At 38.0% G+C, this 15198-nt stretch overlaps 1 protein-coding gene across 5 annotated transcripts in view; it reads left to right on the top strand.

Moving 5' to 3' along the window:
• The window catches only part of FRMD3 (FERM domain containing 3), a 132506-nt gene that overhangs the window by 90966 nt on the left and 26342 nt on the right, over positions 1-15198 (top strand). For all 5 annotated transcript variants that reach the window (XM_057396498.1, XM_057396502.1, XM_057396499.1 and 2 more), the window contains 3 exons: positions 288-411; positions 12339-12426; positions 13531-13619. In XM_057396498.1, the coding sequence (XP_057252481.1) occupies positions 288-411; positions 12339-12426; positions 13531-13619 (301 nt within the window). The remainder of the gene's footprint in view (positions 1-287; positions 412-12338; positions 12427-13530; positions 13620-15198) is intronic.

Consider the following 15198-nt stretch of genomic DNA (forward strand, 5'->3'; position numbering starts at 1 on the left):
CTGTTTTACACAGCGTGTTTCTGACACAGAAAGTAGTTTAGGATTGCTAATTACTGCTGCAGCTAATAAACATGAACTTCACTTGAAACTCATTGATTGGAGGGTAGTTACAAGGATTTTTTTTGTTTCCGTTAACTATTGGTTCTTTAAAGCAGCATTTCTTGAGAGATGCTGGATTCTTACCAATCATGGGAGTATCTTGAATTACACCATATTTACTGACTTTTTTTTAATGTTAACTAATGTGGAAATTGTATTTTTTTTCTTTGTGTTTTGGATCTGTTTAGCTGAGCTTGGTGATTATGATCCTGAGGAACACCCAGAGAATTACATCAGCGATTTTAAGATTTTTCCCAAGCAGTCACAAAAACTCGAGAAGAAAATAGCTGAAATGCATAAAAATGAATTCAGGTAATTTAGAAAGCTGTTTGGCAATGAGCTAAGAAACACTTTTGTATTTCCAAATAGAGAATGTTAAGTCAGGAGGGTTTGTTTCTTGGATTACAAAAGATGCTCTACCAGTATACAGTTCAATATGCCGTTACGTCATAGTGGTTTTTCTTTTCCTGTTAGCCTTCATTAATCATAGCTGATTCCTGAATGTGTGCTGGTAATTTAGACTGCATTTGCTTCAAATGTAGGTCTGGTTAGTGGGAGTGGCTCACATCATGAATGCTGCCCTGGTTGATTCGTGGGATAACATCTTTTACTTAGAGATCACACGTCTTTTGCTGTGAAATTTCTGTATGTAGTGCAATTACAAAAGTATTGATAGATTTTGACCTGACAGAAACTAAGTTATCTTATCTGTAGTTTGTTAACATAGTGGCAAATTGCATGGAAATGTATTTAAATAACTTATTTGGAAGACTAAGGAGGTGAGATTCAGAACTCTGCATGCTCTTTTTATGTCCTAAACTTCTAATAGTGTGACAGAGGGGATGGACACAGATCAATCATTTTTTTCTGTTTCCAAGTTGAACGTGTCCCAGAGGTAGTGTTTCTGGGAGAGATGTAGGCATGCGTTGTGCAACTCTACCCTCTTCAGGATTGTAAGCAAATGACATGCACAGTAGTCTCAGGGCAGCTTGTTCGGTGTCCCAGGTGGCTTGCTTAGTTGGGAATAGTCCTTTGAAACCCTGGAGAGAAATAGGATGTGCAGAAAATCGAATTAAAGGAAACGAGTAATTACATAAAGTAGAAGGACGATTTTTATTCAAAGATTACAAGGCCCTTTGCACTTGCTTAAAACCCCTGTGATTTGTTTTCATATTGCAACATGTATAAATACTTTGTGGGAGACTGTCAGAAGCCTTGCTGAAATCAAGATAGACAGCATCCCCTCGTCTTCTCAGTCAGTCATTTCATCATAGAAGGCAATTGGATTAGTCAAGCATGATTTCTGCTTGGTGAATCCATGTTGACTACTCCTGATAACCTTCTTTTCCTCCATGTGCTTAGAGATGACATTCAGGATGTGCTGTTCTATCACCTTTCAAGGGATGAAGGTGAAGCTGACTGGCCTGTAATTTCCTAGGTCCTCCTTTTTGCCCTTTTTGAAGACTGGAGTGACACTGGCTTTTTGCCAGTCCTCAGGAACCTCTTGTTTTCTATAAACTTGTTCTCCAGCCTTTCAAAGATAACGGAAAGTGGCTTAGCAGTAACATCTGCCTCTGTCCTCTTCCTGATAAGGTGGCCTGTAGTAAATGCCCACAAGACCCATGTCAGCCTGCCCTTTAATTCTTACCTGTAACCTCTTGTCTTATTCTTTATCCACCCCTAGGCAGAGCTTGATACCTTCCAGTTACTCTCACATGCAAAGAGCAACTCTGTCATCTTGCCTTGCTAGTCTGTCTTTCAAAAGTATGCAGCTATCCATGACAGCATTCCAGTTACGCAAGCTATCCCACCATATATCTCTAATTGCAATGAGATTGTGTCCCTGCACTGTACAGAAATCTCTAGTTCTTCCCGTTTATTCCCCATGCTGCATGTGTTGGTGTACAGACACTTCAGAGAGGTAATTGAGCATGCACACTATTCAGGAGGGGTGCAAGAAGATTTGTGATAGCCGTACACACTCTTGAGGTGGTTGGCTTTCTAGTTCTCATCTCAGGAGACAGCTAAGGAACATTCATTGCTGCTCTAGCTGGCCTGGCTTGTTCCTGAGTTGGATGTGATGGTATGAGTGATGCCACTATGGATACCACCAATGAGTGACTTCATTTGAAAGCCCCCCTCACCAAGCTGGCCACTTCTAGACAGGTGGATCCCATCCTTCCCTAACAGGCTGTAGTCATCGAAGAATGTCCCATTGTAATTAAAGCCAGAATCCTCAAGACAGCACCAGTCATGAAGCCAGGAGCTGATTTGCATTATACATCTATTTCTGGCTGAATCCTCTCTACCTGTTAGAATGGAATAAAAGATAACTTGGGCACCAGTATTTTTCACTTGCACCCTCAAGTCTTTATAGTCTTTGATTCTGCCCAGGTTCTGGCTTGTGGTGTCATTTGAAAAAGAAGCAGTTTTCTTTCACTTACTGCAGTATCTGATGTGTCTTACCTGTTAGCCTAGTTACAAAGACAGTTTCAGAGATGTCTGGACAGTACTGTAGTTCTGTCTTCCAAAAATTGACATCAGATATTCACTATTCACATGGAAGTTTTACCTTTTTTGGATATTTAATTCCGTGGATCTCTATTCTAGGAGTACAAATTAATAAAACATAACTGTCATATGATGAACTGTACATAGAGAGGTCAGAGCTTGATGATCAGGTTTCTATATCTAGCTGTAAAAGATAGCTAAAAAAAGCATTGAGCTAATAGTCTTCTGTCTAGTATTGATTAGCACAACTGATTCACTGCATTCAGCAAGTTGACTTTTCTGATAAGAACTGATATTTTGCCGAGTATTTCTGAAAATGCTGCAGAAATTTCCCTGGCCTTTTTGAAACAAAATATTTGAATTGCATGTTAGCTGAAAGCCAGCACTGGAGCTAAAAGCTAACATGAGGAGAGTGTAAGAGACTAAGAGCCATTTTAGTCCAGCTGCCATTCTGCTACATTCAGAAGAGTTATTTGTGAGTTTCAGCACTGCAGCTGGGTTTGATTCTTTGTTTTCTTCAGATGTGTAAATAAAAAAGATCATGCAGCAAGGTTCCAAATAATCAAAGACTTGTGCCTTGGAATAAGCCATTTCTTCACTGAATTCTGTCTCAGCATCTTCACGGCCCGTTCACTGGGCACATCTTTTCTTCTACAGGATGATGTGAGAGGCACATGAAGACCATGAGGGGAGTGCATGGGAAGCAGCAGTAGGGTACTGTGACAGCTGCCAGTAACTTAGTGACTCATGGTGTGCCATTTAGAAGCCTTGTTCTTATTAATTAAACCATGTATGCCTCCATTTCTTATCCTTTGTTGCTGTGAAAACATCACTGATTTTAGCAAAATGTGACCTTCTGTGTTACTTCCCAGTGCACTTAATTGCAAAAACTTAAATGTGACAGGCAGAAATGCATGTCAGTTTTATTGAGCTGTGATTACCTTATGAATTTTAATTAATTAGTCTTCCCTTATGGAGAAAGGGAGAGGTACAAGTATTACTTCATTTAACCTTACCAGCAATGGGGCAAACACATGCCTTGATTTAATCACAATACATATGCTCATTTCCTTGTCATTTGAAGTAAGTCCTCTTTTGAAACATGGTATACTGCTGGGAGATGAAGAGATAATGCTCTGTGACTTAAAATCTTAGAATATGTGAGGATGTTACTAGGAGCTTATAAGACTTGGAGACTTGTTCTTGAAAGAACTCAAAATTGATTTGAGTGTCATGTTTCTGGGTATGGTTACAACAGAGCATAGCTACTGAAAAAATAGCTACTTGCATCTCTGTTTCCCTGCCACTCTTAACAGATTGAGAAAAATTTGGACCATACAAATCTAGATATTCTGTGAGTGTATTCTGGTGTACCTGTTTCTCCAAGTGAACTGAATGCTAAGGTCCCTCCCCAACCAAATAAAGGTTGTTCATTTGCATGTCCCTTATCCCTTTTAGTTAGATATGTGCAAGTGTTTGTAAGGTTGAATTGTACATCACATCAGTGAAATGATCCAAGTTAAAAAATATCTTTCTTTTACTTGACTTCCATGCAAAAGTACATGGAACCACATGTTTAGTTCTCACTTATTTGGCAGTATTAAAGACACTTAATACACTGCACTGTGCTCAGTATATAAAGCTGTAGTTAATTTTGATTTCTTTTTACAGCAAGCTTCCATCTTAAAAAATTTATTAAAAAATTCTGTATAGATTTGTGGAAAACCAAACCAAAACTAACCCATCAAATCAAGTTAAGCAGAGTCATGACATCTTCTAGGTAGAGGAAACGAATGCTGAGTGAAAGGTTAATTCTTCAAGCATGACAACAGGGATTATTAGGAATACTGGGCTTTTATGTGAAAGATCACTCAGATGATCTTCATAATCTCTTAGGGATTTGAGATTTTGTTGGGCTTTTTTTTAGGAGTTTGCTCTTTTCAGATATTGCCAAAACAGTTGTACTTTTTCCATGGCAGAGTTAGTAGTGCTCATTTATTCAGGCAACCGGCATTAATAGATGGCAAAGTTGTACTTCTAGCTGTTGCTATTGGATTTTGTGGATCCTCTTACAAAGCAATGGACTTCTACGTATCTACGCACCTTTGTCAGTACTAGCTTCAGAAAACCAAATAAAGCATCAGATGTTTTCAGTGCAGTCACATTCCTTTTTCCCTTTTCTACAACAAATAGTCCTTATGAATTTATATCAAATCCTATGTCCTGTAGCAGAACATTTGTTATTCTGTTAAAATTCCCTGGCTTTTGGGAGCTATCTGCCAGGCAGAACTCCCGGAGGCCAGACACCTGAAAATACAGAGATTTCCAGAAAGAAGATCCACATAAATCCCTATCAAGGGAATTTTGTAGGAATCAGAAAGGATTTTTCCCTTTTTTCTTTTTTTGAAAGGGTTTAGTGGTTGAAATTTTTTTTTTTTTTAAATCCCACCTGAAAACTGATAATCAATTTTCACTTCTTTCTAATACGAAATATTGTGCCATGTAATTTGTATGAAAGTGTTATGTAAACAGCGATTAATTTATCTGAAAGCCCTATGCAAACATTGACTTTTCCCTGTAAATTACAGAGTTACATGATCTGTTCAGATGCCTGTTTCCCAGGCTGACCTGGGACCTGCTTGGTATGGCCAGTGTGGGTACAAGCTCAAGACGGGCGAGTGCTACTGAATGGGCTGTTTTCTCCATTTTGTTTATCAAATATTATGTTTTTTGCAGAAGTCGTATGTGGGAGAATATCTTTTGGGAGAAGAAGAAGTTTCCTTGGAGGGCATGAAATCACCTCCATGTTCTGCTATTAATTATCTCAAAAGCAATTTAAACTTTTAAGCTAAAGGGCAGTATTCTTTTGAAAACCAGAGTAACAAATTAATGCTTGTCTTTGATCCAAGCTGAATTAAAAGTGTTGTCTAAATTTTATTTGAAAGGCATATGACATTTTTTATCCTTTGCTGTATCATCTGTACTGTAACTCCTCAGTGGGGATTTAAGCACTTCTAACTTCCCTCTGCTGCTCTAACTCGTACTGTATTCCTGCCACTGTACAATCAGTTACAATGTGTGCTCAAACTCTGGTGCCAGCAGGAGTACAGGATTTCCCAATTTCTGCTGTTCTGGCTCTCCAGCTTTTCTGCAGACATGGAGCTGTCACTGGAGCCACTGGCAAGCGTAACTACAAATGTTTCTAACTATATTCTGGGAGGCTGTCCTAGAAGACCTGGCAAGCCTTGCTAGAAAATGCTTCTCTGTTTGGGCGTTAATATCATTTGATCAAAGATTAAAGCAAGTTCTTGCATACTGTTGAATACATTAAAAAGTGCTAAACCTGAATTCCCATTTAGCAAGTCCAGGTGGATCTTGTATTTCACTTAAGAGGTTCTTGCAATTAAAACTATATTATCTGCTCTTATGCATTTAATACTGGGAGCACATTCTCCTGTGCTTTAAATTTAGCTTCGTGTACTACCCTGATCGTATTGGTATTTCACGGTCTCATATGCATGAAGAGAATCCTGTCAGAAGGCATACAGTGTGCTCCAAAGCTTGCAAGTCATGTTACTGTCACAGAAGTCTCTTTGCTGGGGACTAAGATCTGTTGAAGTTTACATGAAAGGGAGAGAGGAGTTTGCAAAAGAGCAGGAGTTAGGCTGGAACAGGAATAGGCTGACTTTGAGGCTGAAGGACCCAAAGTCTTTGTAGTTCTCAGTTATGCAAAGTAGACCAAGGACTTCAGAGAGGTGAGGAGGATGATGATGTGTAGTGGGAGTTCAGAGGCAGATAGTGGTGACAGCTGCTCAGGGTGCCACCTACGTTACAGCCTTGGGCTGCACTGAATGTCCTCTTCATTTCAGCCTTGACAGCCCAAGCTGGCTCATTTACGATTTCCCAGTATAGGCATTTAGGTTTATCCATGAGGCTGTTAAGTTTGCACATGTACATTGACCCATGGCAGGGTGGTTGGAAGTAGGTGATCTTAAGGTCCTTTCCAACCTTAACTATTCTATGATACTATGTCACTGAAACTTCAGTATTATCTAATTCTCTCTCATTTAGCAATCATCTCATATTAAGATGCCATAGTGTTTGTTGTAATAGGTGAATAGTTTGTTTCTATTCTGCTATAATTTTCTGGTGTATTTTTTTGCTCCATAACTCTTACCAGTTGTAATTTGACAAAATGTACATTTATATATATTTATTAGACGTTTGAAATAACAGATTCTCTTGGTCTCCTAGTCCTTTCCCAGAAGAGAGTATTTCCTGAAGGTTTATGGTAAGGAGCAGCTGAGCATCATTTTAATGGGAGATGCAGTTGTGGCAGTAATCTAGAGAAAGGAACTTCACAGACAAAAGAGGTGTCTTTCTCCCTGCTCTTCTCCCAGAGTTCTGATACAACAAAAAACTGAAAAGACACATAAAGACGTGATTTTTCTTTTAATGGGAACTCCAAGAAGTACTCAATAGAAAGGATAACCTACTTGAATTGAAAAAGGTATCTATTTTTACTGTAAGTGACCGTTTTTTAGCTTTAGGAAAGATTTAGTGCACGTATGTGTGCACAGGCTTTTCCCCCTGCCGCTCTCTTCCCTTCCTCTTGTGAAGACTAGTCATAACCATGACCCACAAACATGATTGCTTTCTTTACCAAGCTAGCTGCTGCTTATCTCATGGAGGGGTTTGGATTCACGTTCTGCATGTTTAGCAGATGCTGAATTCAGATGTCTGTGTGAATTTCTGAAATGTAGGGATTTCTTCATCAGCTGAAAGGACCTGTTTCCTCTGCCTTCTTCCTCCCTCCCCCCTCTTCTTCCCTCCCCACCTCTTCTTTATCTGGGAGGCCTTATGGGCTAGGTGTGGCAGCACCAGACAGATGAATCTACATGATATTAAAACCAGATAGCTCACGAGATGTCTCTGTATCATGGGTTTAGTTTTAAAATTAATAACAGGTAAATTAAAACTGCATTTACTCCATGAATATATTCTGTCTGTTGAGTAGGCTTAAAGTCGTCTGGGTTACTGCATCAATTTAAGAAGTTGAAATACGAATACCTAAACACAGGCTTCAGAGATACTGTCTCAACCTCTCTGAAAGAACACAGGTCATTTGAAATGTTCTGGTAGAAGGAGTTATGTAAGTGGCATATGTCATAAAACTGTGCGTGATGTAAAATAAAACTCGTGAGAATTTAATAGAGTTGGTAAAAAAGTTTTAAAGAGATTATTTGGGGTTTTGTCATCTATCTGAGAGAAAAAAAAGTTTTTCAGTACAAGTTAAAATTGATATTTGAGTGCTCTTCAGTTTTCTAAGTTTTATGTGTTCCTGCAATATTTCAGCAATTCTACTGGCCAGTGATAGGGTCTCTTTTCATATGCAGACCGTTTCAAAGGCTGTTCTCCTATTGATGAGGTGGCCCAGCCAGTTCTCAGGGAAACAGTGCTGCTGCGTGGGCAATGTGCAAAGCGTGGCCTCGCTAATTTAACAAACTGAGAAACAGCCTGCATCACAATTTCACTTATCAGTGTCTTCATTTAGTGTTTGTGCTGTTGTCTCCAATACAACTGAAATACTGATAATTGTAACAGATTTGTTTCATTACCTCATAGTCCTCCTTAGGACCTTCATCATGACTAAAAATGCTAGCAAAGAAACATCTCCACTGTCTGCCAAAATCTCCTGAGCTTAAAGGAAAAGTAGAAACTACTCAAGACCTTAAACACTGTAATTGTATAGCAATTTGAGTCTCAACCACCTGTAAAAATATTTGAAGAAACAACAGCAAAATCTCAACCATGTGGTAAGCAGTTCTGTGATTGCTGTATGGTGTAGCTAAACCTGTTGATTCTTTATGTAGAATTCTGGCTTTTTTTTAGGTTAAAAGGAAACCCAGGTAACCTTTCCTGCAGAGAGATGTACAAGATCTGGAATATAGCAAGGAGAATATTTCCTAGATGAAGATCCTTCTTGAAATAGTTACTGTGGTCTCCTGAGGACGCAGTGAAGTATGTCCACAGTTGCAGGACAGGGTGAAGGATGTCTGATGGAGACTGAGTCTATGTTAGTTAAAGGTTTATGGCTGGTACTTTTCCCTGGTTTGCATGGAGGTGAGCATGTAATGTTTCCAGAGGCCAGATCATTATATACACATGTATTTATTCTTTGAACTAAGTCTATTGAAACACCTTCTCGTTTAATCGAACATGGGGCATGCTCAAGCACAGGATTCCTGTTGTATTCTGCAGCAAGTAACTCTGACATAGAGATCAGGAAAAAGGATGGACAATAATTATGTCTTTTATTATTATTATGAACAGTATGTTGATAGGACTATCTCACAGCACTTCGTAAGTCAGTAGGGGAATCAGGGAAGACAGATGAAGTGGCTTTACTGAGATAATTTAGGAACCAAGAAGCCAAGAATAGCATTGAAGATGGTTTTTACTTGCTGTTATTGCTATACAGTCTTCCCTGTTTGTTTAAAGGAATTAATGCTCAATCCTGTGCTATCTCATCCTTGACTTTCATTAAGTTTCACTACTTCGGTTTGTAAGAGATGCATACCTCAAAGGAAAGGTATGAAGGGGAGAAAATTCTAGAGTGAATTGGTGTGAGCAGACAGCAAAACAAGTAGATCACTGCTGTGGCACACCATGGAAGTATTCCCTGGTGAGCTTCTAGCTTTTGAAGTGCTTCAGAGTTGGAGACCCTGTGGGGAGTAAACAGAGCTTGTACATCCTCTACTGTGTACTTCTCATGAGCCTAAAGCAAAAAGCAGAGCGTGTTGCAGACTTCTAAGTATTCTGTTAAAGTCTTTGTTTGATTAAAATTTTATCAGGAATTCTTGGATTGATTGATTCCAAGGTTGAATAATTAATTCGTGACTAATAATTGTGGAGCTGTAATTTCATAAGTAATCCACATTTTATTATTTGTATTGTATACAGAAAGTTTTCTGTGTAATGGTTTCCTTTAGTGGTCCAGTTCAGAACCTTCAGAAAACTCCAGCTGTGTGCTGTAGTGGTTGCAACATATGGAAATAATGCTGAACACTTACTGAAAAATTTGTGAAGTCGTATAAGGTCAAAAGGAGTGACTGCAATGAGAGAGAAATCTGACTTTCCTGAGAGAACTGAGTTACAAAACAGGAAAGATGCGCCGGAAAGATACACTGTGTAAGGCTGTTTGTTGCATATAGAAAGCTTAAAGACTTTTTAACAGAGCCTGTCAAAAGCATATCTAGTGTTAAATCGCTGATTAACAAAAAGATGTTGACTTTGCTGATAGGATTTGCTATAGTTACATTTTCATTTAGCAAGGAAAATTTCAGTAGTAAGAGATGAAAACTGTATTATCAAGACTTGAAAATCCCTTCGTAAGGGATGAATGAGGATTTTTTCATTTCATATTACCCTTGATGTTCTTTTAAGGCTTTGTACGGTAGCTATTTGATTAGCCTGTAATCTGATAAAATCAAACTTGTCCATGTCTTATGGTTTGTTTTTTTTTCCCTAAATACCGCAGCTTCTTCCACTTGACATGCACAGACAGCGTAGTTTCAGAAGCTGTAGTTGAGAAGAGCAGGCTAATTCTTTTTTAATGTCTCTCTTTAATAATAATTGCAATTCAATATTTTTGATGAGGTGTTACTGCCCATGGCAGGGAGATTGGAGCCAGGTGATCTTAAGGTCCCTTCCAATCCAAAACATTCTGTGATTCTATGCCCCCCCCCCCCCCCCCCCCCAATCACATTTTCCAAACTAATTGTCAATTTTATCCATTCAAACCAGAACACTGACTACTTTCCTTTGAACCAGTAAAGGGAGGTGGAAAAAGATGCATTTTATGATTTTATTTTTTTGTGAGGCCCAGTCTCCAATAAGCAATCAGACCATCTGGTCTTTTTGCTTCTTACTATGCAACATAAGTGTTCTAAGTAGTTTAGGTCAAGTTAGTTAATTATATCTGTCCTATGCAATTGGTTGGTACATGAAACAAACTTCTTGCCTTTTTAAGGTTCATTTATGGTCTTACAGTTGAGATTACACTTAAAGTTGTGATTTATTAGTATTGAAAAGGGAGAAGAACTGTTTAGTACATTGCTACTAAATGGTGATTGGGAAAATAAGCATTTTTGTTTTGTTTGCTGCTTTCATGGTGTCTTCCCCTTAAATATTTAGCTGTGTAAATATGCATTTAAAATTTTTGGTGTTCTGTTTGAACATGTTCTGCTTCATTGAAAAGTGTTGAGAAAGAGACCAGAAAAGGAAGTAAACAGAAGAGCACTTATTTTATAATCTTGTGTGGGTTTTTTTCTTTAAAAGCTAAACATCAACAAAAATGTAATCTGAAATAAAGTGCATAGTGTAGTATGAAAGAGGACCAAAAGACATACGGAAGACCCCAAAAGATGTATCATGGTGTTGACTGAGAGGTGACGAGAAGTGAAGTACAAACGAGCGCGAGTTCAAACTATGTCACAGAAAAGTTTATTGACACTTACATTGCCATGAGCCATTAGCTTGTTAGGTTCAAGGTGGGATTTGACATTCACAAGCATGCTAGACATTGTCTTAATTGTTAAACTGTACTTTGGCTGTGTACTGAATCTCATATGTCAATGCTTGTTAAGTTTCTAGCTACTTGAGGATAACAGATTACAGGGAAATTATTCTACACCAGTACACGGAGCAGTTTTTAAATGCCAGTTCCCAAGTGCCATTAGTCACAATGTGAGACTGGACCCCAAAATGCAGGGGTAAGATAAAGTATGACTGTTGCTGTGCTCCTTGAAGAACAGAGGCTAACTCTTTGACCCACTGATGATGGCTCATTTTTTGGATAATTTGCATGTGAAGCATTTAAGAGGCCTGGCTTTCTAAAGGTCCTAAGCACCGCTAATTGTCACAAAACAGTATTATCTATCAGAATCATATATTCTAGTCATGCAAATACATAAATAAAATAATACTCAGAACAGTTCACTTACAAACAGGCATTGTAAATCTGTAAGAATTCATTGCAACAGTGTTAGAAATGAAGGCATTACAAGAGAAAAAAAATCAAATAACAAAACTTACTCTAAAACTCAAGTCTTGCATGTGTATATTCATGGTTAATTATGGACACCCTAAAAATAGGGGCATATAATGGAAATGCTGACAGATTCTGAACGATCATGTTGGTAACAGGCACTTCTATAATTAGGTGTGCATCTGGGTAGACAGTGTAATATGATCTATGATTCTGTGATTCTATGATTGACGTGTTTATATCCTGCGCTGCAAGGAATATTTGTTAATCTGCACAATCCTTTTAAATTAGTTGGGGAGCAGGAGTTTGTGGAAAACAGGCACTGAGGTTTATTTCATATTCAAGCTGATGTGCATGTACATCAGAAGACAAGAAATACTTGCAGGATATTAGATAGCTGTGGTTAATGGCAGTAACGTGATGTTATCTCAGGACTGAGATAAAAACATCACTGTACAATCAGCAGGAGAAAACATGCAAAAAGTTTTCTATCTTTATATTATAAAGAAAACATAGTTAAAATAGCTTGTATTTCAGTAAGATATTTTCTTTCCTACATTTTTATGTTTTAAACTCCCCCATCAAAAAGTCTTTTTCTCCAGTTATTTTTTTTTCCTGTCCTTTCCAACCCTAACCATTCTCTGGTTCTATGAAAGTACTGTTTCTTTTGTAATTTCAGAGGTCAGAGCCCAGCTGTTGCTGAATTAAATTTGCTCCTGAAAGCATATTCTTTGGAAACTTATGGTGTTGATCCTCATCCTTGCAAGGTAACAGTTATTTTTGCTAAGATTCAATAAAATGTTCTTTTTGCTAACAATAAAAATACATCTGTTTTTTTATCCGATCACAAATACAGAGTAATCTGTAAAATAACTTGGCCTGAAACTACATATTACATTTAAGGCTTGGAAGAACATTAACTGCTCAACATTTCTGCATCAGTCAAAGGAAAGGTCTCTCCAAAGGAAACAGAACATCATAGGAGACTGTAATAGATTGTCATGACAAAAGCTTTTATTATACTTCATAATTTCTCTGCATTTTGTGCAAAAATTTCTCTAAATCCTCCAAGTGTGAAATATTTTGTTTGCCAAGATTTTCAGGATTTAGCATTATTCTGTCCAGAAGATGCAACAAATTGTTAGTCCTTGGCAGATTAGTTCTTCAAACGTCCTCAAAATATGCAGCTCTTAGGAAGGGCAGCAAGCAAAATGTACAGAGGAGGGAACCAGAAATGCATTTGTGTATTCCTCCGCTTTGCTATTTTGTGGTTCTGTAGAAGTAGGTGATTTTAGTTACCAGTTCTGATTATCCCTTACACCTGCATTTTTAATTACTTTAATTACAGTACTTTATTTTTGAGTTAAAAAAATCAGAAAATGATCTTTCCTATTTGAAAGGCAAGTGCACTGTATGCTCTGGTTTGTACTCAAGAATTCTTGCTTATTGTAGCAAACACTGTCAGCAGTACTTCCAACACAGTATCTTGCAGAAGAAAAAAGTATTGTGAAATCTTAAAGTATATCAATGTTGAAGCAGATGTGAATCAATGGTTTGTAATTAGTCTGTACATTACTTGTGACATACACAGAAGTATATTTTCAACGAAATTAGTAATATACCTAAGGATTCCCTGGTGTCGTCAGCTAGAAGTAGACCAAAACAAAACGTAAGTTGCTGTTATTCATTTAAATGCCTAGAAATAAATAGGCCCTGTGTTGCAAGAGCCGTCTTGGTTCTTTAGAAGTGTTCAAAATTGATTTTGAAAGGAAAATAAAATGGAGGTAATCTATAGTGGAGGAACAATTTGTACTGTAAGAAATGCCTCATTGGCTGAGAGGAAAATTATTTTTCCTTTTTTCTTTTTCAAGGACTCAATGGGAATGACTACATTTTTAGGATTCACAGCTGCAGGATTTGTAGTTTTCCAGGGGAATAAAAGAATACATTTGTTAAAATGGTAAGCGTATGAAGTAAGAGGAGATAAATATGCAAGTCTTCTCTCCTGTGTCTTCCCTTCTTCCTACTATCGTCACCTGCATTTGTTGTCTTTAAGATGAACCATGTGAATATTCCTTTGCTTGTCTGATCATGTTTCTGTTTTAAAGGATGTTAGATGAGAAGTATAACAGTTTGGTCTTGTTCTTCTTCCAGTGCAAATTATGTCACAGTGTGTATTAATCAACATAATGCTAAAATTGACTAAGTTAATTTTTCAGCTGTGCTGTAAATCACCAGTAAGGCTTATTGGCAAAGATGTCTGGCAGACTTTACAGGAGTCCACCTGCATCTTTATTTGACTCTTGCTAGTTTCTCATTTAATTAACCTCAATTTGAACACTGTAGAAAGATTTATTTGGTAAGCAGAGGAGGAGGTGAGAATGCTCTGAATTTTTATTTTCTAGCCTCTGTTTTTAAGAAGTGGACATTTACACAATTTCCCTTTCCTTTCCCTTTCCCTTTCCCTTCCCTTCCTTGCCCTTCCCTTGCCCTTCCCTTGCCCTTCCCTTCCCTGCCCCTCCCTTTCTTTCCCTGCCCCTGCCCCTTTCCTCCTTCCCTTTATTTTATTTATTTATTTTTTTTTAATTTTCTGCTTTATTTTCTGCTCCTGGAAGATACGTGACTTAACTGGGTAGCTTCAGTCATGTTTGAGGGAGAGGTAACACAAACCTCCTGCAGGTGAGGTAACAGCAGCTGGCTATGCCTTCAGCAGTGTGGTGCAGAGTGAGCACAAGCATGCTTACACATTGATAAATCACATTTTAGCCTTGCTGCTAAACAGATGCCAACACCAGTTGCATAGATGTGGCTGCTTTACCTCAGTGCTCCCAGCCTGTTGAAGAAGATGGGCAGAAGGTTAAAAAATAGTGAGGTGTTTTTTTGTGTAGAACTGGACTATTTTCTGAGTATCAATAGAAACCTCCCTGATGGTTGATAACCTGAAATTCTCAGAGATATAAAGTCAGTGTCATATCATACAGTCCTGTCTGTATGATTTGGTTCCCTGGGGACATCTGGAGATATGTCTGTCAAATACCATCCATTTGTGATTCTGGGTTTGGGCTGCAGTTTCTCTAGGGTTAATTTCAGGTAGCCTTAGTCACAGGGCTTTGATGGTATGTGCTTTTGGCATAAGGACAATATAACTGTAATTGTAGTCTACAGCGCAGGGAGGAGAGAAGGAGGAGAGCATTTGCCAAGCATGTATCATACTGTGGGAAATGAGTTTCACAGCACTTGTTTTTTCATGGTACTGAAGGATCATGTGTCCTTTCAGTAATATTGGTGTATTGCTTTGATATTAGCTGAAATTAGCTCAAATTAATATTTGAGATTTTCTTTTCAATGGTAAAGCTTTCTCAACTGGAATGATTTTTTGTTGTTATTTAATGTTAAACTCTTGTTACAAAGTTTCAGGGATAGCGTGGACCTTGCTTCCAGAATTGTTCCCATTTCAAACCTCTGACATCCAGAATCTTTAGAGAAGTTTACGAAACTACAGTGTCTCTGTTTTAGCTGTGATTATGAAAAAATTTCCA

This window comes from Pezoporus wallicus, unplaced genomic scaffold (genome assembly GCF_028554395.1).
Source record: "Pezoporus wallicus isolate ANWC-B61680 ecotype Strahan unplaced genomic scaffold, APGP_CSIRO_Pwel_v1 contig_2776, whole genome shotgun sequence".
Taxonomy (NCBI): Eukaryota; Metazoa; Chordata; class Aves; order Psittaciformes; family Psittacidae; genus Pezoporus; species Pezoporus wallicus.